General features: G+C 41.2%; 1 protein-coding gene across 8 annotated transcripts in view; it reads right to left on the bottom strand.

The window, feature by feature from the left end:
- The window catches only part of LOC100866165 (bromodomain adjacent to zinc finger domain protein 2B), a 136,623-nt gene that overhangs the window by 12,587 nt on the left and 99,642 nt on the right, over positions 1-24,394 (bottom strand). For 4 of the 8 annotated variants that reach the window (XM_086911994.1, XM_086911997.1, XM_086911995.1 and 1 more), the window contains exons 5-14: positions 12,997-13,224; positions 12,692-12,877; positions 12,299-12,461; positions 12,147-12,164; positions 11,113-11,356; positions 10,676-10,943; positions 10,100-10,491; positions 9,431-9,745; positions 9,034-9,323; positions 8,743-8,824 (exon numbers count right to left, since the gene is read on the bottom strand). In XM_086911994.1, coding sequence (XP_086768120.1) covers positions 8,743-8,824; positions 9,034-9,323; positions 9,431-9,745; positions 10,100-10,491; positions 10,676-10,943; positions 11,113-11,356; positions 12,147-12,164; positions 12,299-12,461; positions 12,692-12,877; positions 12,997-13,224 — 2,186 coding nt within the window. Of the gene's footprint in view, positions 1-5,199; positions 6,121-8,742; positions 8,825-9,033; positions 9,324-9,430; positions 9,746-10,099; positions 10,492-10,675; positions 10,944-11,112; positions 11,357-12,146; positions 12,165-12,298; positions 12,462-12,691; positions 12,878-12,996; positions 13,225-24,394 lie in introns of all 8 variants that reach the window. The other 4 variants (XM_086911992.1, XM_086911990.1, XM_086911993.1 and 1 more) reach the window with 4 other exon arrangements.

The following is a 24,394-nucleotide window of genomic DNA, read 5'->3' as shown; positions in this document are numbered from 1 at the left end:
CATTATCGATTACTACCAACGCGTTGCTAATTACGAAGGATTTATTGGATTGAAAAAAAAAAAAAAAAAAAAAAGAGGAAGAAAAAAAAACTGAAAGAAGGTTATGTCATGTACATAGCAGATCTTATATTTCGTTTCTGGAATGTTTCGTTTCCCGATCGTTTCTCTTTTTTTTTTTTCTCTCTCTTTTTTAATACCGCGTGCAGCGCGTGGACCTCTGTGAAATTCCTTTCTCATTTCTGAACCGTTCTTTCGAGAATTTCTAATTTTATGTATCCAGTTTTTTCGTGCTACTCGTGATCCAAACGCTACTGTGTTGTATAAAGCAGACGCGACTACGTAGCAGAGTCAGTGACAGGAAGATTAAGCATCTAATCTAGCGTATCTACGTAAATTCTAATTTGTCTAATCGAGGCTTGATATCATGTTATTTCATAAAAAAATTTCGTTATAATTCTAATAAAATATTATTCTTAAAAATTTCGAATCATTTTGATCATTTTTTTTTTTTTTTTTTTTATTTCTTTAACACGTTCAGGATGACAATAAAATCATAATAAATTCAATATTCAATTTTGCGTATACGTAGTACTTTAACTATCGTGGACGATATTTTCTTTTTTTTTTTTTTTTTTCCATTTATATCCCCGTCTAACTACCGTTCCATCCCATCATCCTAAACGTATTAAAAAAAAATCCAGCAATTCGATGGATCCCTTCTTGTGTACAAATCAACAAACGTGAAAAATCGACAAAAAACACACGCCTATGAATCGGAACCGAAACCGAACCGATAGTCGATGCACACAATTGAATCGATAACTCGATTTCAAACCGAGATTCGAATCGGAAACAGCGACGAGAACAAGAGAGAAAGAGAGAATAATACAACACAAAACGTAGCGTCAACGGATTCGCAGACGGATCCGTGACGGAAATCCCCTTCACCTGATTTACCCCCAAAAAAACCAATACAAAGGGGGGAGGGGGAAGAAAAAAAAAGAAAGAAGAAATACTTAAAGAGTACTAAACAATGTACGCATGCCATTTCGTGGAAAAGCAAAAATGTCTGGTGAAATTTGGCGGGAAAGAAAAATAAGAAAAATCGTGATGATAAGGTTGAAAACAAATAACGAGTCGAGACGATGAAGGAGAAACTGAAAAGAAAAAAAAGAGAAAGAAGAAGGAATTGCAACCAGGTAGAAAAGTGAAACAAACCAACGTGTTCCGTACTCGTGGAGAATCGACATGACTTCACGGAACGGAACAAGGAGAAGTGAATATGGAGCTTTGTTCGAACGAAACCAAAAGCTTCTCAACCAAGAACTACCAGAGAGAAAAATATATAGGCAACATATGAAATATATAATATATATATAAAAAAAATTGTGTGTATATATATATATATAATATATAGGTAATAAATATATGTATATATAAATATATGTATAATTATAAACCACCACCATAATTTGTACAAGAAAATAGACGAGAGACAAAGTAATAGAAATTTGAAGATTGTTAAAAAAAAGTAGTAGTAATAGTAAAAAATTTTTCGAAGCGATCAGAAGAAAGAACGTGAAGAATTGTGAAAGAAATGAAGAGAAAGAGAGAAATAGGAAGAGAGCGCATGCAGGAGCCAAGCAAATATACTCGCCTTATGTATCTATGCACATATTATGTGATGTAATAATGATAAAACTGATAATGGTATCGCATTAAAAGCTGATAATGAGGGGAAAAAAAAAAAAAAGAATAAAATATGTTTTTATCGATTAGAACGTGTTGTGTAGCCTGTTTAAATTACAAAGAGAAGGAGAAAGTGTTTTAAACAGCTGTGACAATGGTCGGTATTAAATATATGATAATTCGTGATAATAATTGTAATCAGAATAATGGCAACGGTAATAATAATATAATAAGAGCAATAATTATAAACAGAGCGTACGATTAATCGAGTTGATAATATTACATGTTCCACGCGACAGGCCTTTTCTAGGCCTTTTAAACATAGAGAGGGGGGAGGGGGGGAGGGGTGAACAACGAGATTTGAAAAAAAAGAAAAAAGAGGAAAAATTGAGAAAGAATGAAATTATTGAAAAAAAAAAGAGACAGAGAAAGAGAGAGAGAAAAAGAAAGCTTAATTTGCACGAGCAGCTATACTTGATAATCGGGTAGAACACGTAAAAATTTGAAAAAAATATAGCATGCTATGATAATCATGTAGCTAGCTGTTATTCTTGTATATAGTGACAGGAGAAGCTAGGCAACAGGATAGCATTGCGACAGTCGGTATTTCTTGAATTTATCGTCATAGTTTCGCAGATATTATTATACATTCACGTCTAATTAAAAGAAGAAAAAAAAAAAAGAGGTTTCTTGTGTTTTCTACGCATACTGTGTCAATTATTCGTCAAACAACATCGAAAGTTTCTTCGATTCTTTTCATAATATACGTGGAAAGAATCGAGAGAGAAAGTTCGGACGATTCGAGGCATCTCGTGGCATTTAAACCGAATTGAGTATCGTTTTGAAAACACAAACGTCGGATTGTAAAGTTTAATTCGAAAAGTTTGATATTCGACATATCGACCTGTCAATCCAATCGATGTAAATGCAAATCGAACGATCGTTTAAATATTTAAAAATTTGTAATTCCGTTACATGCAACATTTTTTTTTTTTTTTTTATTTCGATAATTTGATTTCATCCCTCGAACGTATACACGATGATTCATAAAAAAAAAAAAAAAAAAAATAGTATAACTTCTCGTCTCATGATCTTTAAACATTACTTTTTTTTAATCGAATTAAAATGAAAATCAGACATTCACCCTTTCCCCCCCTCCCTCCCAAAAAAACAAGAACATAAAAATATATTAACAAAATTCTCAAAAATTACCATTAAAAATAACGAAAACGAACTTTATATTCTTCGTAAATTCACGTTTAATAAAAATAACCGAGCACGAATAACTCTCACCTTTAAAAAAAAAAAAAAAAAAATCTCATCACATCAATCGTTCTGTAAACCCCGTCGACAATTCCATCTTCATTTTCTCGCGTTTATTGCGTTTTGAAAAAAAAAAAAAAAAAACCGGAAAAAAAAAAAAGGAAGAAAGAAAAACGGGACTCAATTTGGCGTGTGCCAGGGATGTCGATATTGTTATCACCCGGCAATGTTTGACCCTACAAAAGCACTGTGCATCTATACAGGCGCTTACGCGCCGTGCACACGTATATGTGTGTGTGTGTGTGTGTGTGTGTGTGTGTGTGTGTGTGTGTGTGTTTGTGTGTATGCGCGCGTGTGGTGTCCTCTTTCATTCGATCGCTACGTGATGCACAAGTATTTTATGACGTGGGCTACTGGTGCTCGTGTACGTGTTCGTACCTTGGACCATCGCATATTTTCACTCCGTCACTTGTCGAAGAAGAAAAAAAAAAAAAATTCTCTGGAAAGAAAGCTCGGCTCGAAATTTCCATTTGGGAAAAACCACGTGTACACGCGCGACTATGGAAGGGAGAGGGGATGGACGATAAAAATTTGGACGATTCCTAACGATAAGAGATAAGGGTGACGCGTGTAAAAAAAAAAAGAAACCCGATCGATTTCTCCCCGGAATAAAGAATAATCTTGTGACTTTTTTGGAACGAGGCGTCGTCTCGCGAGGATCGAATAAAATCTCGTGGAGAATCTCGCGAGAATGGCCCGGGCCAGAATCGTTCGAGCATCGATTAGAAATGCAGACACTACTGAGGAAGAAACTGAAAGGCAAGCGAAGAGAAGTTGTGAACCAGCGCGCGGGAAAATAATAAAGTATAAAAACTCGTGAGAAAACCTGAGATGAGAGTGTGATTTTTTTTTTTTTTTTTTTTTTTTTCTTAATGAAAGAGAACCAACAAAATCCCGGATCCCGTTAGGGGAGAGTTACACGCGTGTAACTGGCGGAAAGAAATGAGAGAAACGTAAAGAGGGGTCGATGAAGAAGAGAGAAAAAAAAAAAGAAGAAGAAGAAGAAAAATAAAAGGAAAAAAGATTCACAGATGATCGATGTAAAAATGCAAACGATCGAGAACGGAGACAATACGCGTCACATGTGATTCGTTCGCAAGTACGTGATATACACTTGGCGTGAGAAACGTCTGAAAAAGACGGAGAGTAATATCTTACCTCTGGTTGTCGCATCACGTGTGATACGCTTAATCTAGCAATGGACAGAGTAGATGATGAGAGATGATCGTGGGGGAGATTCGGGCGGAGGGGGAGAAGGCGAGGGAAGGGGCAGAAAATATTTTTTCGATCGCAAAAATATAAATGGGATGGACGACATAGAAAACCAGGCAATCGTAGTCTTACCTCAAGAGGTCCTTTCGTCCCGTTTCCTCCGGTGTAAACTCCGGAGGAGAAAAGGAGGGGAAAAAGGAAGGAGAGAAGGAGAGGAGGGGACGGAAATCCGTTGGACGAACGAATCGCAAAGGGGCGACGGTAACGCTCATTAGTGAACATGAAGTCGATGAGGGTTTAATGACGATGTAAGATCGTAGAATGCAGTTCGCGAAATGGAGGCAAGGAACTATATCGAGCGAATGGAGAGCAAAGGTGAGAGACAGGCGGATCCCTCGAAAGCAATTAATCGAGAGTGCAACTGGATGGACAAAAGGATTCGCGGAAAGAATAGCGGCGGTGCCGGAACCCGGCTTCGGGCAAAGAAACTTCTTCAGGGAACGCTCAGTTAGAAAGTAATTTCGCACTCGACGATTAAATTCGCTCCTCTCCCACTCCCCTCCGTTAAAATGTATACACGCTGTATTTTCATCTTTTTTTTTTTTTTTTTTTTTTTTTTTAATTTAATTAATTATCGACGCGACACGTCGTGGCGCGAAACACACTTCAAGGAAAGCGGATCCCTGGAAAATTTCAATAGCAGCCGAATATCTCTCGTCAGTGCTATTTATCCGATCATCGCTTTAAACAGCACTGTTTTCCTCACCAACCACGATTCCATCTTCGAATTCCATTTTCTTTGCTTTAATATTGGCCATATTAAGGGGCGAGGAGGGGAGGAGGAGAGGAGGAGGAAGAAACGTCGCGGAGGACGACTCGCGCGACTTGGAAGGTTCCTCTCGAGGGATGATCGAGGTGAGAGATAGGGGCAGAGGGGGGGGGAAGGGTGTCAGGAGGCGTCATACGACATCTTACCTCCAGAAGCTCCTGACTTTGCGTCTGGGTCTGGGCCTGCGTCTGGGTATTGTCCATGATGCTGGCGTTGGTCGTGGTGGTGCCTGTGGACGTGGTGCTGGAGGTTGGCGTCGTGGAGAGCTGCGTGGGTTGCGACGTCGACGGAGGGGCGACCGTTGCGGAGGTGGTCGGCAATGGGAGAGGCAGTGATGGTGGCGGTGGTGGTAGTGGTGGTGGTGGTGGTGGTGGTGGCGGTGGTGGTGGTGGTGGTGGTGGTGGTGTTGGCGGCACCACCTGCACCTGCGGAGGCGGCACCACGACGGCTGTGGGCAACGTGGTGCTGGTGGTGGTGTTGTTGGTTGCGTTCACGGTGTTCAACACCGTGCTATTCGTTACCAGCGACGTGACAGACGCCAAATTGGACGACGCGGAGGGGAGGCCGGTTTTTTTCGCGACCGGGTCCTCGACATCCGAGTGCTGCTGCATCATGTCGCGGTTCCTCCAGCTCTCCGCGATGCTCTCCCGATTCTTCCAGATGGTGGCCACCGTGCTGCTAGCCAGACCCAGCTCGCGCGCCACGTCGCTCTTGCTCTTACCGCGTTCGATCTCTTGGATGATCTTCATTTTCTGCTTGATCGTGAACGCTAGCCGCTTTCGACCCTGCGTTTGTAGGTTTAGGGATGCCCAATAATCGATCGTGTTAATCGCAGGTACGTGATTACGTGGTGGTACGCGTGCGAGTGACACCCGTCGCTCTTTTCGACGGTGGCCCGTCCTTCGTTCGAGGAGGACGTTCGTAAACAATTGTTTTGAGCAACTTGGGTGAATGATCGTGGTGGTAGTGGTAGTGGTGGTGATGGTTGTGGTAGGTGGTGGTTGGATTTCTAGCGTGGTCTCACTGTGAAGAGGATAGGCTGAGCCTTTTTCGAGCTTCGCAACCAACTGAAAGTTGCAACAGAACAAACTAAGGGGCTCTACACCAGCGATCTTTCGATTCTTCGACTACTAATAACTGTAGCTAATATTTTTCTTTCTTTCTTTCTCGTTTTCTCTTTTTCTTTCGTTAAAATTTTTACACTCGATACGTCTACGTAACCAAATGATCGCTAAATGATGCCGTAAAAAATAAAAAACAAAAAAAAAAAAAAAAAAGTAAGAAAAGAACGAACGATAAGATCGATTGTTAGCAAACTGGGCATCCCTAGGCCACGTCCCAGCTATTTATCAATTGAATTACATCTACATCATTGTTTTTTTTTTTTTTTTTTCGGCCATCTCCTTTCGGCTGACATCGTTATTTTTGATTCCCCTCGAACGTCTCGCTCTGCGTCGGATAACTGCGTGTTGCGTGTATGTTTGCGACAGAGAAGGAATCGGGTGGGCATGTAATATGTGATGTGACAGTGCGTGTGAAGGTGGATGCAAGTGAATGGAATGAATGAGCGAACGAGTGACAAAGAGTGATTAAGAAAAATGGGACGAGTTGGCGGGTCGTCTGTAATTTGGTGTGTCTCGCTTTCTCGGGCCAAAGGATATTCCCGTCCATTTTGGAGAACTATCACAATAAGTGGGCTGGTTAAAGTTTCTACATTCGCGTCATCTATTCGCGCCGATTTTTTTATTTTTTTTATTATTTTTTTTTTTTTTTTTTTACTTTTTCTTCGCCGCGGAAAAATCCTCGAGAAACGACTTCGACGACGACGACGACGACGACGAGATCGTAAACTTGATTTCTCGAACGACGAATTTCTTTTTTTTTTTTATCGACGATATCTCTATCATTCGAGCAACTGGAGAAATTTTCCGCTAGCGAAGCGCGCGCTTCTTCCCTTTTTCGCCGCTCTCGAGACCGTGTACGCGCCGATTTTTCGTTCGTCGATTCGATACGCAGAAAAGTTACACGATAACACGGCTAATCTCGGCTCAAGTGAAAGAAAGAAATCGGAGCGTGCACGATCGAAAAACGTAAGGTAAAAACTAATCTCTAACGAACGAGACGAGGGACTAATCTAAATGGTATCTAATCGATCTAACTTTTCGCACGATCATTCGACGTCAATCTATGTGAAATTAGGTGAGAACAAACTATACCACGACAAAGATCGATATATATATATATATATACGTAAGACTGTCTACAGTGCACACACAAAGCACCGGGTAATTAATATGCATCATCGAGATCACACATATACACACGCACACATACGACTAATGGAACACATCTCGAGCAGACACTATCACGAGTTCTCGATCGAACGGATTAATTTTCCATTCGAAAACCTTGAAACCACGGATAAAATCGATGTTCCCAATTTTCCATTTGTCAAACATGGCATATACGTTTATATCTTCGATTATTTGAATCCTATTTTTCTTTTTTTTTATCATCCTCTTTATCATCCCGTAAATTTCGTCCAATATCGTTAGTGTTAATATACGCGCAAATACGAAAAGAGAAAGGAATTCGAACATCGATACACCGTGGTGATCTCGATTTTCTCGACAGTTCTTCCCCCCTTCTTTTTTTTTTTTTTTCCCTCTCCTCATTCTTTCATACATTTTCTCCCGCTCATTCTCTCTCTATGAAAGCTGCACGGTTCATCGCGGTTCTCATCAATGAAACCCAAAGACTGTCGGGTCGGTTCTCGCCGTGTGGAGGACCCGGAAGCGAGATGCAGCCACAAACGATCTTCGGTTGAAACGACTAGAAAGAAACACGTTCTCGGCTCACTGACGACGAGGGAGCGTTAAACGAACAGAAAAATGTATCGAACACAAGAACTTTTATAATATTAAAAAAAAAAAAAAATTATTAGAGAAAAAAAAAAAGAAGAAGAAGAAGTAACTTTGGAACTAAAGGGGTTTCGATCAAGAGGATGGGGGGAGAAGAGTTTTGTCGATTTGATATTAAGTTGGAAAAACTCTGGGAGGACATGCTTGGGGTTCTCCTGTCACTATTGCTAGCGATTCTCGGTCTTCTATGGGGGAGGGGGGAGACATTTCTTGATTTCTCGTGTGTCCTGGGACATTTTGTTTTTCTCTTTGCTTCTTTTCTTTTCTCTTTTCTTTTCTTTTTTTTTCTTTTCTTTTCTTTTCTTTTCTTTTTTTTTTTTTTTTTTTTCCTTTTGCTCGGTTGTTGGTTGTTGGAATCTCGTAGAGAGAGGGGCGATACAAGGGGTTCACACACATATATATATATATATATATGCGAGTATATATATATATAAGAGTATCTGGAGTTATTAAGAATATATCAACTGGAGGAGTATATATATATGTATATATATATATATATATAATGTACAAATAGATGTATATATAATATACGTATATAGATATAGATAATATATATATGTATATGTATAATATAAATACGACACACACAGAGAGCATGCGACACGCACGACAGGTGGACAAAAATTACAAAAAAACGTAGTAGGTATCCCAAATAGAGTGAGAGAACAGACTCCTTGTGAATGAAACAACGAGAATCGAGACAAAATGTGAAAAAGGAAGTAAAACACGGACATAAGAGAAGGCGTAAAGAGATTTTCAACTTACCTCGAGCAACTGTTGATTTCTAATCTCCCGCTCCCGTCTCACCGCCTCCTGTCTCTCAGTTTTCTCCTGCTCCTTGATCAACCTGAAATCGGATCGATCGATCGATCATCTTACACGCGTATGTACAATTCGTTTTAATCCAATCGTCTCTCCTCACGAACACGGATCGAGAGGAAACAAAGAACGGGCGAAGAAAATTATCGAGTGAAAATGGATCAAGGAAAAATGAAAATCCGATCCGATAATTTTCATCCATAGAAGGAAGAAGAGAACGAAGAAGAGCCTCTTTACCTGGCCTGTTCCTTGTGCCGTTGCGCCTCCTCCTTGGCCAACTTTTTCGCGTACGCCAACTTCTCCCTCTCGTATTGGTTATTCGTCCTCGAGTCCCTGAAACCACCCGCTGCTCTCAACTCCTCCAACCTTCTCGCCACTTCTTGAGCGCCCAACCTGACGAATTCCGCCTCCGCGAGGCCCATCGTCGGTTGAAGAAACTCGCCCACCAGTGGACGAGAGGAGAACGAAAAATTGGCGGTGGTCAACTCGGGCGGATTCTGTTGTTCCAGAAACTGAAACAGCCAATTCTAAATTTTAATTACGTGATCCAAGGATGGATAAGTAAACGCGAAATTGATAATAATAATAATAATAATAATAACAACACTTGGAAAAACAAGAAACATGGACCAACCTTGGCCAAGTCCGGACTGCTTCTGAACGTCTTTCCGCAAGGACTGTAATAAGACACGTCACCCTTTATCACTCCCGACTTGCCCAATCCCTTGATGACGGTCTCCCGCTTCCAACCGCGTTCCAGAGGCACCTGGAGATCCCTCTCGCTGGGTTTCACCTTTCTTCTCTTCGCGCTCGATACGCCATCCGTGTTGTCGTCGTCGGTATCCGTCACAACATCGGTGTTGCTACCGCTTTCGCTCGTCACGTCCATGTTGCTCTCCTCGCCGGACACCTCGAGCAACTTGTTCTTCATCTTCTCCTGCAAAGACCGCTATATAGGGAGCATGGTTTTAGTGGATAAATCATAAGCGAAAAAGAAAAAAAAAAAAAATCCGCCTCCCTTCGAACTTCACTCGTCTACTTCTCTCCTCCGTGTTGATGATGCGGCTGCTCCATCCGTTCGATTTTCGAGGTCGAACGAATCGTTGATTAAAAACGAATTAATCGTGATGCATTTTCGATAAAATTGATAAACCAATAATGAACGAAGCAACCAAAAAAAAAAAAAAAAAAAAAAAAACAAAAAAAAGAAGAAGAAAAATAAGTGCAAAATGAAGTGAAAAGAAATTACATCGAAAATTATATGTGTAATTATATATGTATATACATCGACCACGAACTTTACCTGATTCTTGTCATCTGTCTGACCAGTTTGACCGGTCGCGGTAGCGTGCAATTGAGCAGCCAGAATATTGGACCTCAGTAAAGAGACCTGATGAGACAATGGCACGCTGGGGTCCAACGTGGGCGTCGGTTTGATCCCCAGGGCTCTGCTCTGAGCGAGCAACGAGGCTACCGTGTTCTTCTTCGGTTTCGAAACGCCGCGACCCAGGTTCCTTGGCCGGCCGTCCTTGTGGTGGGTCGTGCTCGCGCTCTCGCTCTCCTCGCTCCCGCTGCTCGGCCGTTGCGGTGAATCGGCGGCGGCGAACAACTGCGCCAACGAAGGGCTCGGGGATGCTGGCACCGGCACCGAGTTCTGCGGCACCCTTCGTGGCTTCGGCCCTGGCTTCCTTCTCGCTGTCAAATTTATACCGTGATGTTCGAGAAATCGTACAAGATGAAAAATAATTCCGCGAATTTTATTTTTATTCGTAAAAAGAAGAATTTATCGGTGAAACGAAAGGCGATTATGGAAGACGAAATGGAAAAGGTAAGATTGGAAGTTTCGTTCGTTTCGTTCCCGAATTCTGAGGCTACTCACAAGTTCGATCGGAGGCGAGCAACGACTGACTTAAATTACTGAGCTGGCTGAGCGGCTGGCTGCCGGAAATCGGCGAATTACTGCTGGTCGTCGCCGGTTTCAACGAGAGGTTGAGCGGCGCGTCCGAATCGTTCGAGTTGCTGGTGTTGGTGGTGGTGGAGGACGTGTAGGACGACGGTGCCGGTAGAACGGAGCCGTTCGTCGAATGTGCCGGCAATTTGATCACCTCCACGCGATCCACCGACTCCCTGTAATCGTTCGACTCGCTCTGAAAGAAATTAAAACGTCCATTGTGCATCCAACGTGACAGTCCTTCTCCTTCCTTCTTTTCCTTAACTTCAACTTCGAAAGAGGAAACGCTCTTTTTCCTCTTTCCCTCCCCCCCCTTTAATTTTGCAATCAAGGAATTTCAAATTTTTTTTCAACGCGATAATTACCCCCGTGCGATTATACTTTCTCGGCTCCATCATCAGTGACGTGCTCGTCGTGTTCGTTTGATGAGCGGTGAGAGCGGGTACGGGAGGCGGGTGTACGCTCACGCTCGGCGTGTCCAAGGATATGGTCTTCTTTCTACCACGGTTCGTTGTGCCAGGAACCTTTGGACCGACTATGCTCGACGTGTATTTGATAATCTCTGTATCGGGTGGCAGGCGTACACCTCCTAATATACTGCTAGGATCGCTAAATAAATAAATCGTTTTAGATTATTCAACCGTTTGTAACAAGTATTACAACAAATTTATTAAATCTACGCTTTTGTATATTATATAAAAATAGCCCTTTAAAGACACGATTATGAATTTTATATAAATATATATATTAATCTTTGTAATTTATTTTAGTTGTTGTAAACAAAAACAACAGAAAAAAAACAACAAAAAAAAAATATCTAATATTAAAACCAAATGCAGAAAGGATAAATTTAATCAGTGTCGACAAAGGGCTAAATGTTCACCGCGCGTAAACGCTTTTTTTCCCCGCGACTATTTTGAATATTAAATGCAACGGGACGTGTGACTAGTTAAAGGACAAATTGTTTAAAACGACGCGACGTTAAGGGCCATCGAGCAATCATAACAACGAAATTACACGGTTTACAAGCACCGTATGAAAGTTAAATGAACGGGAGCGGAGCCGTTAGCGTGGAATTCACGGTGAGAAGAACGAGATGGAAACAGAGAAAAATAATATATATATATATACATATCCCCGTGAATCGCGAATAACAAAATATCGATCGTACGAATATCCCTTTCGATTCGTTTTTATATTTCTCTTTTCCTTCTATATTTCTCTTTTTTTTCTTTCTTTCTTTTTTTTTTTTTTTTTCCTTTTTTTTTCCATCCATTTTACGTATCGTTTTCGCTTTTTTCTTTTTTTTTCTTGTTCATATTTTTTCGGTGATTGTTGTTGTTTTTCTTTTTTTTTTTCTCTCTTTGTTTGTTTTTGTTCATTCTTAACGATCTCTCACCTGCCCTCTTTCGCAGAACTGTAGGCGTATCGGCAAGCGTGGAAAAATAATTAATGGGAAACGGTAAGTGCGATGCGGACGCGGGAGCGTCAGTTAAAAAATAATGAAAACGGGAAAAACCATCGATTTAACGAGGTTGCACACTCTTTTACCTGACAACGTTCGTTTGCGAATTCGGCGTGGTGCTCGCCGACGTGCTGTGATGAGAGGACGTGACCGGCGCCTGGGTCGAGACCGGTAAACTGCTGCTCGTCATACTTGGCGTCGTCGAGCTGCTACTGCTCGCGGGAGTCTTGTGACTCTTGCTTGACTTAGCTGTTCCACAACAGACACATGCCTTTCAAAAATTCTAATCTCAATCCCGAAAAGTAGAAAATTAGATCACAGGTTGAAAGGGCACACGAACAAGTTTCCTTTCTAAACTTTACCAAAAAATTCAAGTAAAATTTCGAAATTCGAGAAGCGTTAGAATATTTTTCTATCATTTTACACAGAAGGATAAAGAGACAAGGAGTTAGAACTTATTATATCCTCGCGATACTTACACTTACTGGACTTGTGGGACGACAAGGACGGGGGATTAAGTAGCGAGGCAGGATAGGGTGGCAGGAGGCTCTCGGCGCCGGGCGGAAATCCGGGCAATCCTGCCGCTCCTTGCAACCTCGCGAGGTAGTCCTGTGCCGCCAAGTGTGAGGCCATCGTCCACCATGCTGCACTCGCGGGATTTATACCTGGATCCAATTCCAAATTGCATCGTATCGTTCGTGTAAAATAATGATACATTAAATAATAATAATAATACGTAAGTTATTCTCAGGGGTTCGCGTTTTACAACAACGAGATTATTCACCTAAACTCGCAGCCTGACTGGCAGCCACGCTCAGGGTACCAAGGCTGCTGTGGGAGTAAGGGGGTGGCGGTGGAGCGGAAGCCGGTGTGTGACCCCCGAATCCGGGAGCAGAACCTCCACGGCCCAGGATAGCGTAAGCCGATGGTAAATGGTGGGCCCCCAATCCATATCCGCCCGGCATACCGCCGAAAAGCGACGAGGCTGCACTGTCGCTCCGGGGCCAATACGCTGCAATCAAAACCGAACCGATCTTCAATTAATAAAAGTGTGTTCGTACAATGCAACGTTATATTGTATATCACCTCCTTTCGAAAATATTAATTTCGATTCAGCTAGTGTGCGATGATATATGTATATGCATGTACACGTGGTGTTCCAGATTTTCTCGCTTGATTGACGATATTGATATATTCGACGATAAGGTAAACGTGTGCACAGTGCTCGAGAGAGATCGTCAGCGTTTACACCTCACGATTCGAGTCGCTTTGACGGTGTTTATTGAAAATAAAAATTGATGATAAAAAGGAAATATCGATGCTACGTTTCCAGAGAAAGATACTCGATGCGCGATAACTCGAATCATAGCTCACGATACGCGGCATCTTATGCGGAGAGACTATAACAGTGAAAGGGTTAAATAAATTTATCATCTTATAAATGTGTAACGAGTAGATTGCGAATTTTTGGAAACGAATGTACAACAAGTGATGCATGATGTTCATAACGTTATTTCAGAAATAAATGTATTACGTACACGTAATTCCAGTTTGAAATTTGATTGAATTTTTTATTAAAATTAAAGCGCGATAACTTTGAAGATAGTGGTTCCTGATCAACGAATGAAAGATCGTTAGAAGCGGGGAACGCTTGTTCTTTGAAACGCTATTTCGTTTATTCTAATACGATTTCCGAAATATCGCGTAAAGAAAAAATAATTTCTAATCGTTTGTCATCTTATTCTTTCCAGGTCTCATCTCAAATCCCTAGTAATCGATGATTTTTGGAAAAACGTAGTGTTCGATTCTTGGAAGAGAGCTCATTCGTAATCTGAGCAATAAATCAAGATATCAGGATGAAATGAAAAAATGATTTCACGATGTTTTCTGTATTACTTAAATAGATTCGTTGACGATATTTTTTAAAAGTAGAAGTTTCATTCGCGTGAATGTAACGATTCGCGTGTATACAGAAACGAGTAATAACGATTCGAGATTAATTACCCGATCTTTTAAAAATTAAATACGATACAGAGTTGAATATCTGCGTAAAATACGATTCTTTCTACGAAACGTTATGCAACGTTCAATAAATTTACACGTTTTACGAAGCAATCGGCGAATATATCGGGAAATTTTTTTTTTTTTACTCAGATTTCTCAATTTTATATATACGTGAATTCATAATTATCCCAAAGAAACCAGGCACAAGGGATAATTGTATTCAACGTTGTCGATTAAACGTAAGGTTAAATGGCTAAATAACAAGAACATATTACACACGTAAGAAGCTCACGTCCACGAGGGGATCTAATCTCAAGATTTACAACGATCGCGTATTACGACGCACAAACCTTTCGAGATAACGGAGTAATCTAAGGTTATATCTCTCAATGGTATCCACGTACCAACAATCAATTGTCGTGGTAATAGCAATCGAGGTTGACCTTCGATTAGAATTGAAATAAACTTTATCCCGATTTGAAAACTTGTGGATACGTGATCTCGCGTAATTTCCAACTTTTCGAATTATTGTTTCGAAATTGGCAATTTTTGTTTTTTTTTTTTTCACGAATAAAAAAGATAAAAAATTTAAATGGGGAGAGTATCGACACAAGTAGAATATCGACACAAATCTATATCGGTTAACACGTATATAAACTTTTTGGCGAAAGATTAAATTATAAAAATACACTTGCTATTTCTAGTAACTGTATTTACTCGTTCCACAATTAAACGTTCATATATTGACCGATTAAGCGTATATTATTTACCGAAATAATATATTCACTGAATAATATATACTTCAAATAAATCTTGCCTCTACAAAGTGTGGCAAGAGCAGGTTTTTAATTTGAAATTTCATGAGAATTACCCTCCCCCGTGATCTTCCACCTCTATCATTCCAATAATTACCACGATAATTACACGATAGAAATTCGAATACGTTATTATCGACGCAATCGTCAATTTTCAATTCTATCGCTTCTCCTTTTAACGCGATCAAAGCAATTACCAAATTTCAAATATTTATCCGGATCTTTAATCAAAAAACAAAACGAGACAAAAGAGTCTTCGAATTTTCGTTAAACCCCCTCCTTCCTCTCCACATCCCTGACAAACATTGCCGGCCTGTGATTCACGCGTGCCCGTGTAACACGAATTTCGTGAACACATTCGCGCGCGCGTACGCACACACGTAACCATCACCAATTCGAGTTAATTAACCAATTATCCGCGAGCGTCATACGCAATTGATTTACCTCCCGGAATTAAATATAACCGGTGTAATAACGATAATTCGGCACCAGGAACACAGGCGCATACGGTGTTCACGAAAAATATTTGTAAATTCGGGAAACGAAGAGATAATTAGCCAGTCGACCAGGTATTTCGCCCTCGTTACGCGAGCCCGTTAATGGACGCGGGAAACTTGGATGGTTGGAATGGTAAAGAAGAAAAAAAAGGGGGGGAAAAATGGATATAACGCAAGAATAAGCCGAGGAGAAATTGGAACGACGGAGAAACGAAAGAGAGAAATAAATCGCGAATACAAAACGCATGGGATGATTTAAAGAAATGAAAATCTTGTCTTTGGTTCGATAGAAAAAGAAAAAAGAAGATGTTTCTTTTATCTTGCCGCGAGAACAAAACACGAACGAAACGAATCACAGGGGAGGAGAAGGTGACGAGGAAAATAGACAAAATTCGCCGCGATAAAATTTCTCAATCTCCCGCTATATATACATATATAATGCATCGCAATGTTACCACGTGTATATATGTATATACATACATATGGTATATATGTGTGTGTGTGTGTATATGTATATATATATATGCAGCTAAAGAATATTATGCAGTTGCTCCAGTCGGTGAAGTAGTCGTGTAAGCCAGGCGAGGGTTCAACGACCGGTATAAATTAAAGCGGCGCTTGGATTTCAATGCCACGGCCTTGCTCAAGGCCACCGTACTCGTAGAAAATCAACGGTACATTTGCGTCCGCTGTTGTAACAATAAATTGTTACAAACAGAGTGGAGCCACGTGCTTGGTAAAAATATCCTCCCTCCCTCCCATTTCCATCCATTTTTCGATTCGATATTTTTAGATTCTATCGTTCATAGCCAACAGATCAAACGTCTGATCAACGATACAACGGCACGGGGGCTCAACTTGCGAAACATCGAGAAAACTTGGATCGATTCGAACTTACTTTCTTCTTTCGACCGACACGCGAATATCAAGGTTAACGCATCCCTATCTTTCGAATGATTCGAGTTGAAAAATATATGACGATTTTTCTCCCGTGATGAGGGGAGAGAGCGATCGAGTGCAACTCTGCAACTATTGAGCAAAGCTATCATTATTCGAGAACGCATAATAAAGGGAGGTTTAAAGATGCTTTGAGCGAGTCGAGGATCGAAGGATATCCGATCGAGGATGATTAATCGAACGATGAAAATCGTTAACACTTTGTGAAAAGGTCGGAAAGTATCGGCATCCGGCCGATACTGGCGTTCAGTTTTTTCTCGAACAAGCGAATACGATCATAACGAGTTGGCAACGCAGCAATTTGTTCCTCGCTTCCTGTTACCACGCGTACCTAATACGACCTAACGTTTTAATTATTACTCGGCTCGATAGTTATAATTCGTTTTCGATAGTGGTAATTGGCAGGGCCACATGGCGGGACCATTTAATTGGCGAGACGTTTACGTTCATTTTTATTATTATCGGGAGAAGAAGAATTTCTCGGAGGAGGGGAGAGAGTCAAGAGTGTTGGTCGACGAAATATAATTTCGAGAAGCTCGACATATTTTCAATATCTATCCTATTATATGATACGAGGCGGTTTCGAATTATTAATATCCTCATTTTCACCTTAAAATCCCACGTTTCAATAATTGAGATCGAATGAAAATTTTATATCCGATCGATGATTTACTTCTACTTACGTGATAAATGATGCAACGCGCGCTTACTATATCATTTCTTACTAATTATAAATACCTGCGATTTATTCCCCGATTTATTTTCCCCCCCCCGAATTATTTCTGAATCTATCCTTCCCCCTCTCCCCCCCCCTCTCTCTCTCTCACGAATGGAAATAAAACATTTTCCACACAGTTCGACTTTCAACACGGACACGGGCGCACAAATTTCTTCCCTTCTCTAATGAGCTAGCGACGGTGAACGAGCTGTTTCGTGCTTTCCTCTTTAACGTGGATGCTTTAATGGCAATCCATTATTCGAGTAACCGAGCGAGCAGCGCGCGAGACGGAGGGAGAGAGAGAGAGAGAGAGAGAGAGAGAGAGAGAGAGAGAGACAAGCCACATTAAGTCCGCCATTTTCGGTTCGCCATCGCGCCAACTTCCGTAACGATTCTCGATTAAAGGAACGCCATCAAATCAACATCTCGTTCATTCATCTGTTCAATCGTTATTCGTACGAATTTCCTTGCAATTCTCTCGATGATCATTAATTAAGCATAAAAGAAAAATATGTATAATCGAAGATTTGAACGGTTTTTAACCGATGAATCAGGGCCTTTCGCGTACGAACGAAGAGAAATATTAAATGTAATCTTGTTTATACATGGAACAATTTGAACGAAATATTCTTCGTTACACGGAGAATGATAAATCGTTCTCGATTCGAATTGAAACCGAGATCGAAGGAAAATTGAATGAAACAAAGCGATGAGAATGAAATTACTCGAGAGGAAGTAATGTTTGAAATATTGTTTTAAGAGAAAATGATGAGGGGGGAGGGGAGGAGGATAATCGATGTCCATTAACCGACGAATTTGAAATCGAGAATTATACCGAGAATGGTAACCTCTGTGCGTTCTCGAAAATTCAACAAGATCGCGTTCTGAACGAGGGTGGAGCGGTCGAGTGCGCGATGCGTCACGTTTATCGATTTGTGATTAAGCTTTTGAGTGAGAGATGGCCAGCTGGTCCGGGATTATTTATCCGGAACGAGGGTGGAAATAGTAAGTGATGGCTTAGGGATACCCTCGAATTTAAAATTCTAACAATTTTTTTTCAAAAAAAAAAAAAAAAAAATTGTTAATAGAACAAGCAAATTTCCCTCTATTGATAGTAAGTATCAATACTGCTCTCAAAACGCAAAAGCAAATCTACGAAATTGACATTTATCGTTTTCGACCGACGAGCAAAAATAATAAATCGAAAAAAATGTAATCGACAAAAAAAAAATTCCAACAAGCTCGTTCGAAAGTACAATAAAAAAGAAAAAAAGGGAGAGGCACGCAACAATTCGAGAGTGAACTGAGTCATCCACATCGAAGCGAAATAAGAGAACGATCGAAAGCGGGAGGAAAGAGGATAGGGTCATCGATGGATCGGAACGTCATCATCCTCTGGATCTGGCTGGAAGCTACGAGTCACAGGCGCGTCGCTAATTTCCTGTTTTTCCATTGCACGTTAATAAAGGGCCTCCACCCTCGAGGGAAGGGGTGCGCATTGTTTTTCCGTTAATCGATGTCCACGCCGAAAGCTCTTCGCCCGTTAAAATCGTTAAAATCGTGCAATAAACGTCCAGATAGAGAGCGCGATCGGTTATTGCCGATGTGTGAATCGTGCGTGCGCCGATATTTATTCCAAGACAGATTCGTTACCCGTCCGATTTTACGCCGACGTTAAAAAAAAAAAACGTATCGACTGCGATTTATCTCTCTTCTTTTGCCACGAGCTAAAATAACGATCTTCGAACGATCCTTTCGAATAGATCCGACTTAATTTTTTATTTTTCCCTTTTTGCGAATAGATTTAGAAAGATATTACTTTAAAATAAAAGGAAAACAGCACGTTCGATCGTTTTCTTTAAAGAATAATCGACGGTTAACAATGTTGATCTTAAAAATATCAAGAAGAATCTTGTTAAATAAAATTAATCCATCACAACTTTGTCGATTCTTTATTACAAGAATAAACAAGAACTAATGAAATCGCATCCTCTCTCTCTCTCCTTTGTCCCTCGCAATAATTACACGCGATAAATAAGAAAAAGGAGCGTGGAGAAAGTCACCGATTTCCCGCGACGAGGAAGCCATTCGTAATTCCGGAGCGGCCCCTTTCCATCGCGTTCTCATCATCCCCGTGCCACCGTCGCTTCTATATACGGTTCCTCTCCCTCTTGGAACCCCCTGGCCTAGCTCCAACCCCCACTGGCCAGAGAGCGGCGATCGATTTAATAACACGGCCATTTTCCCGGCTCACGGACCGAACACACACACACACACACACACTACAGCTCCAACCGCTTCGAAACGCTTCTCCTCTACCTCTACGATCCTCTCTCTCTCTCTCTCCTCTCGTCTATCCTATCTTGTTTAGTTTCTCTTATCGGCCTGCTCGTTCGCTGATTCCGCATCGAGCCCAGAGATTTGTCGTTCGTTGCGCGCGCCCGTCGATGAAGGGAGGAGGTCCACCGAGGTCCAAGTTGGCTCGTATTCCGCGTATTAGAAGTGACGATAAGCGGAATAGGGGTTGTAGAATAGAAGGGGAAGTGAAGTTTCCACGCTCATCGTATGGACAACGTATTATTCTTCTGACGCGCGTTATCAGGATGGAGATGAAAGGAGAGGAAGAATTTAAGTTTCGCTTTAATTTCTCGGGTGGAATAAGGGTTAATAAGGGATCGTGCCATTTACGCTGTTTACCACCCTTTGATATATATATATCACGAGCTAGGTGTGCTGGTTTGGTGTGGGCGAAAGCCTGGATATACGCTCGTGACATTAACTATATAGCGGCTAATCGATGATTCTGCGTGAGGTATCTGGGAGAAATCATAGGAGCTAGGAATATTAGTTCTACTTCTCTCTTACACACTTACTTATAGTAATTATTAATAAGTATTTAACATGTGTGTTCTTCATTTTTATTTATTTCCTTGTGTAAACGATGACGATTTGGCAAAATTCCGAAACGGAAGCGAAAGAAGAGATGTAATGAGAGTATATAATATGATATAAAATACGAAGGAAGGAATAGAGAAGAAGATTATCGCGGAACACGCGTAACTGCTACGCTCTGCTATTTTAAGGGTACAGAATATACGGACTGGATCTTTTATTTTTCTTTCCCTTCCCTTCTTCTTCTTCTTCTTCTTTTTTTTCCCCCTCTCTCGTCTTGTTCGTTGCTGCATTCTCGGCGAGAGGAACGTGCCGAGAAGAAAATAGCTCGGACCAACGACGTGGCACGGAACGACGCGAATCTTACGGGCTGGAAAGGCGACGGAATGAAAGATCCGAGATTTAACGCGGCGCTATATTCATTCAACGTGTTCGCCTGCGAGATACAAATAAAACTCGCGTAATCACGAGAGAGTTTCGCGTCGACGAAGGCGAGAAATATATACGCGCACCGACTTTTCTTCCTTTCCTTCCTTTTTTTTTTTTTTTTTTTTCTTCTTCAATCCCGAGTTTCACCCCCTCGCCTAAAAGCCCTGCCGACGACCCCTTTTTCCTCGAAAGCGTCATCGCGTTACCGTCCCATTGTTACCAGCAAGTTCAGCAACGAATGTAACGGAAAAATCATACTCGAATCCGATTTTACATGGTTTCTCAATTTTTTTTTTTTTTTTTCCCTTCTCATTGGCATCTTTTGAATTTTTTTTTTTTAAATATTTTTTTGTAATAAATACACGTACACATTTCGCAGTATTATTTGTGACAGAGTGTTAATTAATTAACATTCGTGGAACGCTTTTGACAAGTTCTGAAGATTAAAACAAATGCAAAAATTGTACGAAGTTGCACACTTAGTGTGCAAAAGTTACGAAGAATTTCTTCACGTTTTCTTCATCTCTGCTTGATCCTTATTACGCAAGCATAGATCTTCTCATATTATTTCCCGTACAGTTCTAATCCATTCGTCTCAGAGATGATATAAATAAATTCGTAAACGATTAAGTTTGTTTCTTATCCAACGACAATAACTCTCATTAAAAGCGGTGTTTCCGATCACAAACCACTCCCACGATGCCCCTCCCATAATTAAAATCACAAAATCGAATCTTTCTCGCATCATTTCCCCTCTATACAATCGCGATTATACCGGACCTCGAATATCCAATCTCTCCCTCCCTTCTTCTCCTTCTTTCCTCCAGATTTTACACCTTAACATCGCCTCATTTCCGCTTATAACCGTCCAATCGCGATCCAGCCTCGCCACGTATATATATATATGTGTGTGTGTGTGTGTGTGTGTATATCCTGTGTCCCTCGAGGAAGAGGATCGATCGAGGAGGGATCGGAATGCCGAGAGGGGTGGCGCGCGCGAGCGTCGCCGCGATGGCTGGCTCGCCTCCAAATCGCTTTAATTTCGTTTACGCGACGGCCAAAGCGGAGAGGAAAAGCGGCGGCGGATGGGGGTGCATAGGGACGGGATAAAGAGGAAGTGCCTCCTCTCCACGCGTAACCGGTTGACAAGCGAGAGTTTCTAGGGCCGAGTCCAAGTTTTTCGCTTTTCTCGCCGTTTTCTCTTTTTTTTTTTTTCTTTTTTCCTTCTTTTTTCGTTTCTCGCTTTTTATATCGCGTTCGAGCAACGAAATTATATCGTAGGAACCGGCCCCGGATATCGAGGGGAGGAGGGAGGGAAGGATCGATGTCTAAACCTGGCCGGCTGGCTCCGCGCTAATTAATTTCTCGTTAACGAAGTCACGAGCTCCCTTCTTTAAACATAATCGAGCCAAGACGTGGAGTAAGTTGGTTAGAAATATAAGATAAGCTTGACGACGTGATAAAGGGTTGGTGGTAATTGTGGATTTCGAAGGGATGGTTGTAAATTACGTTGATTATTAGCCTGTGCTTGTTTCGTGCGTCTCCTCTGTGATACGAGATGCGTTAATCCATTTTGCGATTCGTTTTATCGATGATGGGATATGTAGAAGTTTTCTAATGTTTATACCACGTTATATATAACGAGCCAAAGAAAGGTTTATCGAAATTGGTGAAATTGAAATCCGATGATTTCTGCTTAAAAATTTCGACTCTCGATGGAATTTTATAGGATGGAAAAAATTTCAGTACGGTATGATAGATCGATATGCGCTATTTTGATCTGCTATTCTACATGATGATCTACGATCTACGATCCTTCGTTCTCGATTCACGCGATTCGCGAACAAAGGGAGAGGAACGTTTAAATTCGATTTTCCGATCCCGTATAACAGCGCGCGTAATTTCGTATCAAGTCTTGCGAATGTAAATTGCAATAATTACCGTGATGCCGCGTTTCCATTAAACGTGCCTCCATCAAACACCGGGGATATCGCAAAATATCATAATTAATGAGATACAGGGCGCCCACCGAAAAGAACACCAGAAATGAACGAAATCAAACAACAACGTAATTCTCCGCCCAAATATATTCCGCCAACTATAAATCCAGCAAACAAACCGAACAAAAGAGACAACCGCACGGAACGTTTATCCGTGCCAATTCTCGTCCCTTCGTTCCCAAAATCCGCCAATCATCGCCAAAATGATTCGCGATCCCTTTTTATCACTCCTCTCGTCCTTATTTCTCGAGAAACCTCGTATAAATGAAAAAAAAAAAAAAAATCATATATTTCTATTCATAAATGGACATATAATTGTAAAAATTATCCAAACAATGTTGGACGAAATGACTTGCAAATGGAAAGCAACTTGTATCGAAAAACTTGTACGAATATTTAAGGAATTAAAGTTTAGACAGATTGTTCCTGTTAAATCTAGATTTAAATTTTCAATACGTAAATGCGTAAATGCATCTCGAAGAAATGTGTTATTTCTATTCCAATTCTCCCTATTATTATCTTACTTGTCCGTTTACGATTCCGTAGCGCAGCGCGCGCCCGTTCGATAATAATAATTTGCATCGCGCATCAATCTTTCACGCGGCCGCTTATGGACAAGAGAGGGTCGAAAGCTTGGAGAGCTCGTTGCGTTTTCAAAGTGTGGCGTTGCATAATGCAGCGTGTATTCGAGGCTCGCCTCGTTCCTCGGTCTAATCTGGCCCCCTCCCCTCCCCAAAGAAACTTCCACCGGATTACTCCATAATTCAATGAATTGAATGTTTAAAAGCGAGCCGCGGCTCGCGAGAGATTCGAATTGATATTTTTCTCACTGCCTGCGATCCAACAAGCGCGGGGTTGGATCGATCGAGGAGCCAAGTCTCCTCGAGCCCACCCCTTTTATTATCGCGCCAAATATCTTTTCGCTCTATCTTATCTTTTGGGAGGGGAGTGCGGTGACTGTATCGGATTCGAGGCACGGGGAACGCATTTATCAAGCTACACACGTTGCGCGCCAAGGGAGGGAGGGAGGGAGGGAGGGAGGAAGGAAGGAAGGAAGGAAGGAAGGAAGGAAGGAAAGAAGGTTGTTTCGCATGGGTGGAGGAGGGTGAAAAATTCTTGGAGAAGGAGAAGGGTGGAGAAAGTGTAAGGAGGGATGAAGGAGGAGGAAAATCGGTGGGGCTTGATGGAGGTAACGAGGCCAGTCGAAAGCAAGAGGGAATCGGGAGAATGAAAATGAGACGAGAGTGAAAGTTGGGAAGGGTTGAGATTTGGAAAACTGGAGGGGCCGCAGAGGGGAAGCGGAGTTATGGCCGGTGAAATATGGCCGGCTCGATGTGGCGGGGATCGTGAAAAACGAGACGCGAAGAAAAAAGAGAATTCGACGCCGTCGTTATTGGGTCATCTCTCTTATTTGATATTTTTGACCGATAATGACAAACTCTCTGGAGAAAAATGCGAATCTGATTGGTTGACTTCGATGGTTGAACGAAGGAATTATATATTCGTCGTATATTCCAATTCCAGAACTTTTGCAGAACCGAAAAATAGTTCGGTTCTCGGTTTCGAGTCGGATAATAAAAAAAAGAATAAATAAATAAATAAAATTCTATCCAACTTTTTTTAGAGAAAGAAAGTTTTACTCGGAAAGTTTTCTTGATGGTGAAAAAAATGGCGTGGTAAAAAAAATTTTGGCAACGAATATCGGATTTTTAGACGAGTACCGAAACATTTTTTGCCGAAAAAATATCGGATTTTTACAAATATATAGAGGCGATATATCGTCGTATATTCGTATTAATCAAAAGTAATCGTATCTACGGATAATATCATCATCGATGAATAAAAAAATATTCCCTTGTTTCGTAAAACT

This window comes from Apis florea, unplaced genomic scaffold (assembly GCF_048593485.1).
Source record: "Apis florea isolate Af1SG1 unplaced genomic scaffold, ASM4859348v1 contig_3367_pilon, whole genome shotgun sequence".
Lineage (NCBI taxonomy): Eukaryota > Metazoa > Arthropoda > Insecta > Hymenoptera > Apidae > Apis > Apis florea.
The sequence above is the reverse complement of the archived record's forward strand: the minus strand, read 5'-3'. Positions and strand labels throughout refer to the sequence as shown.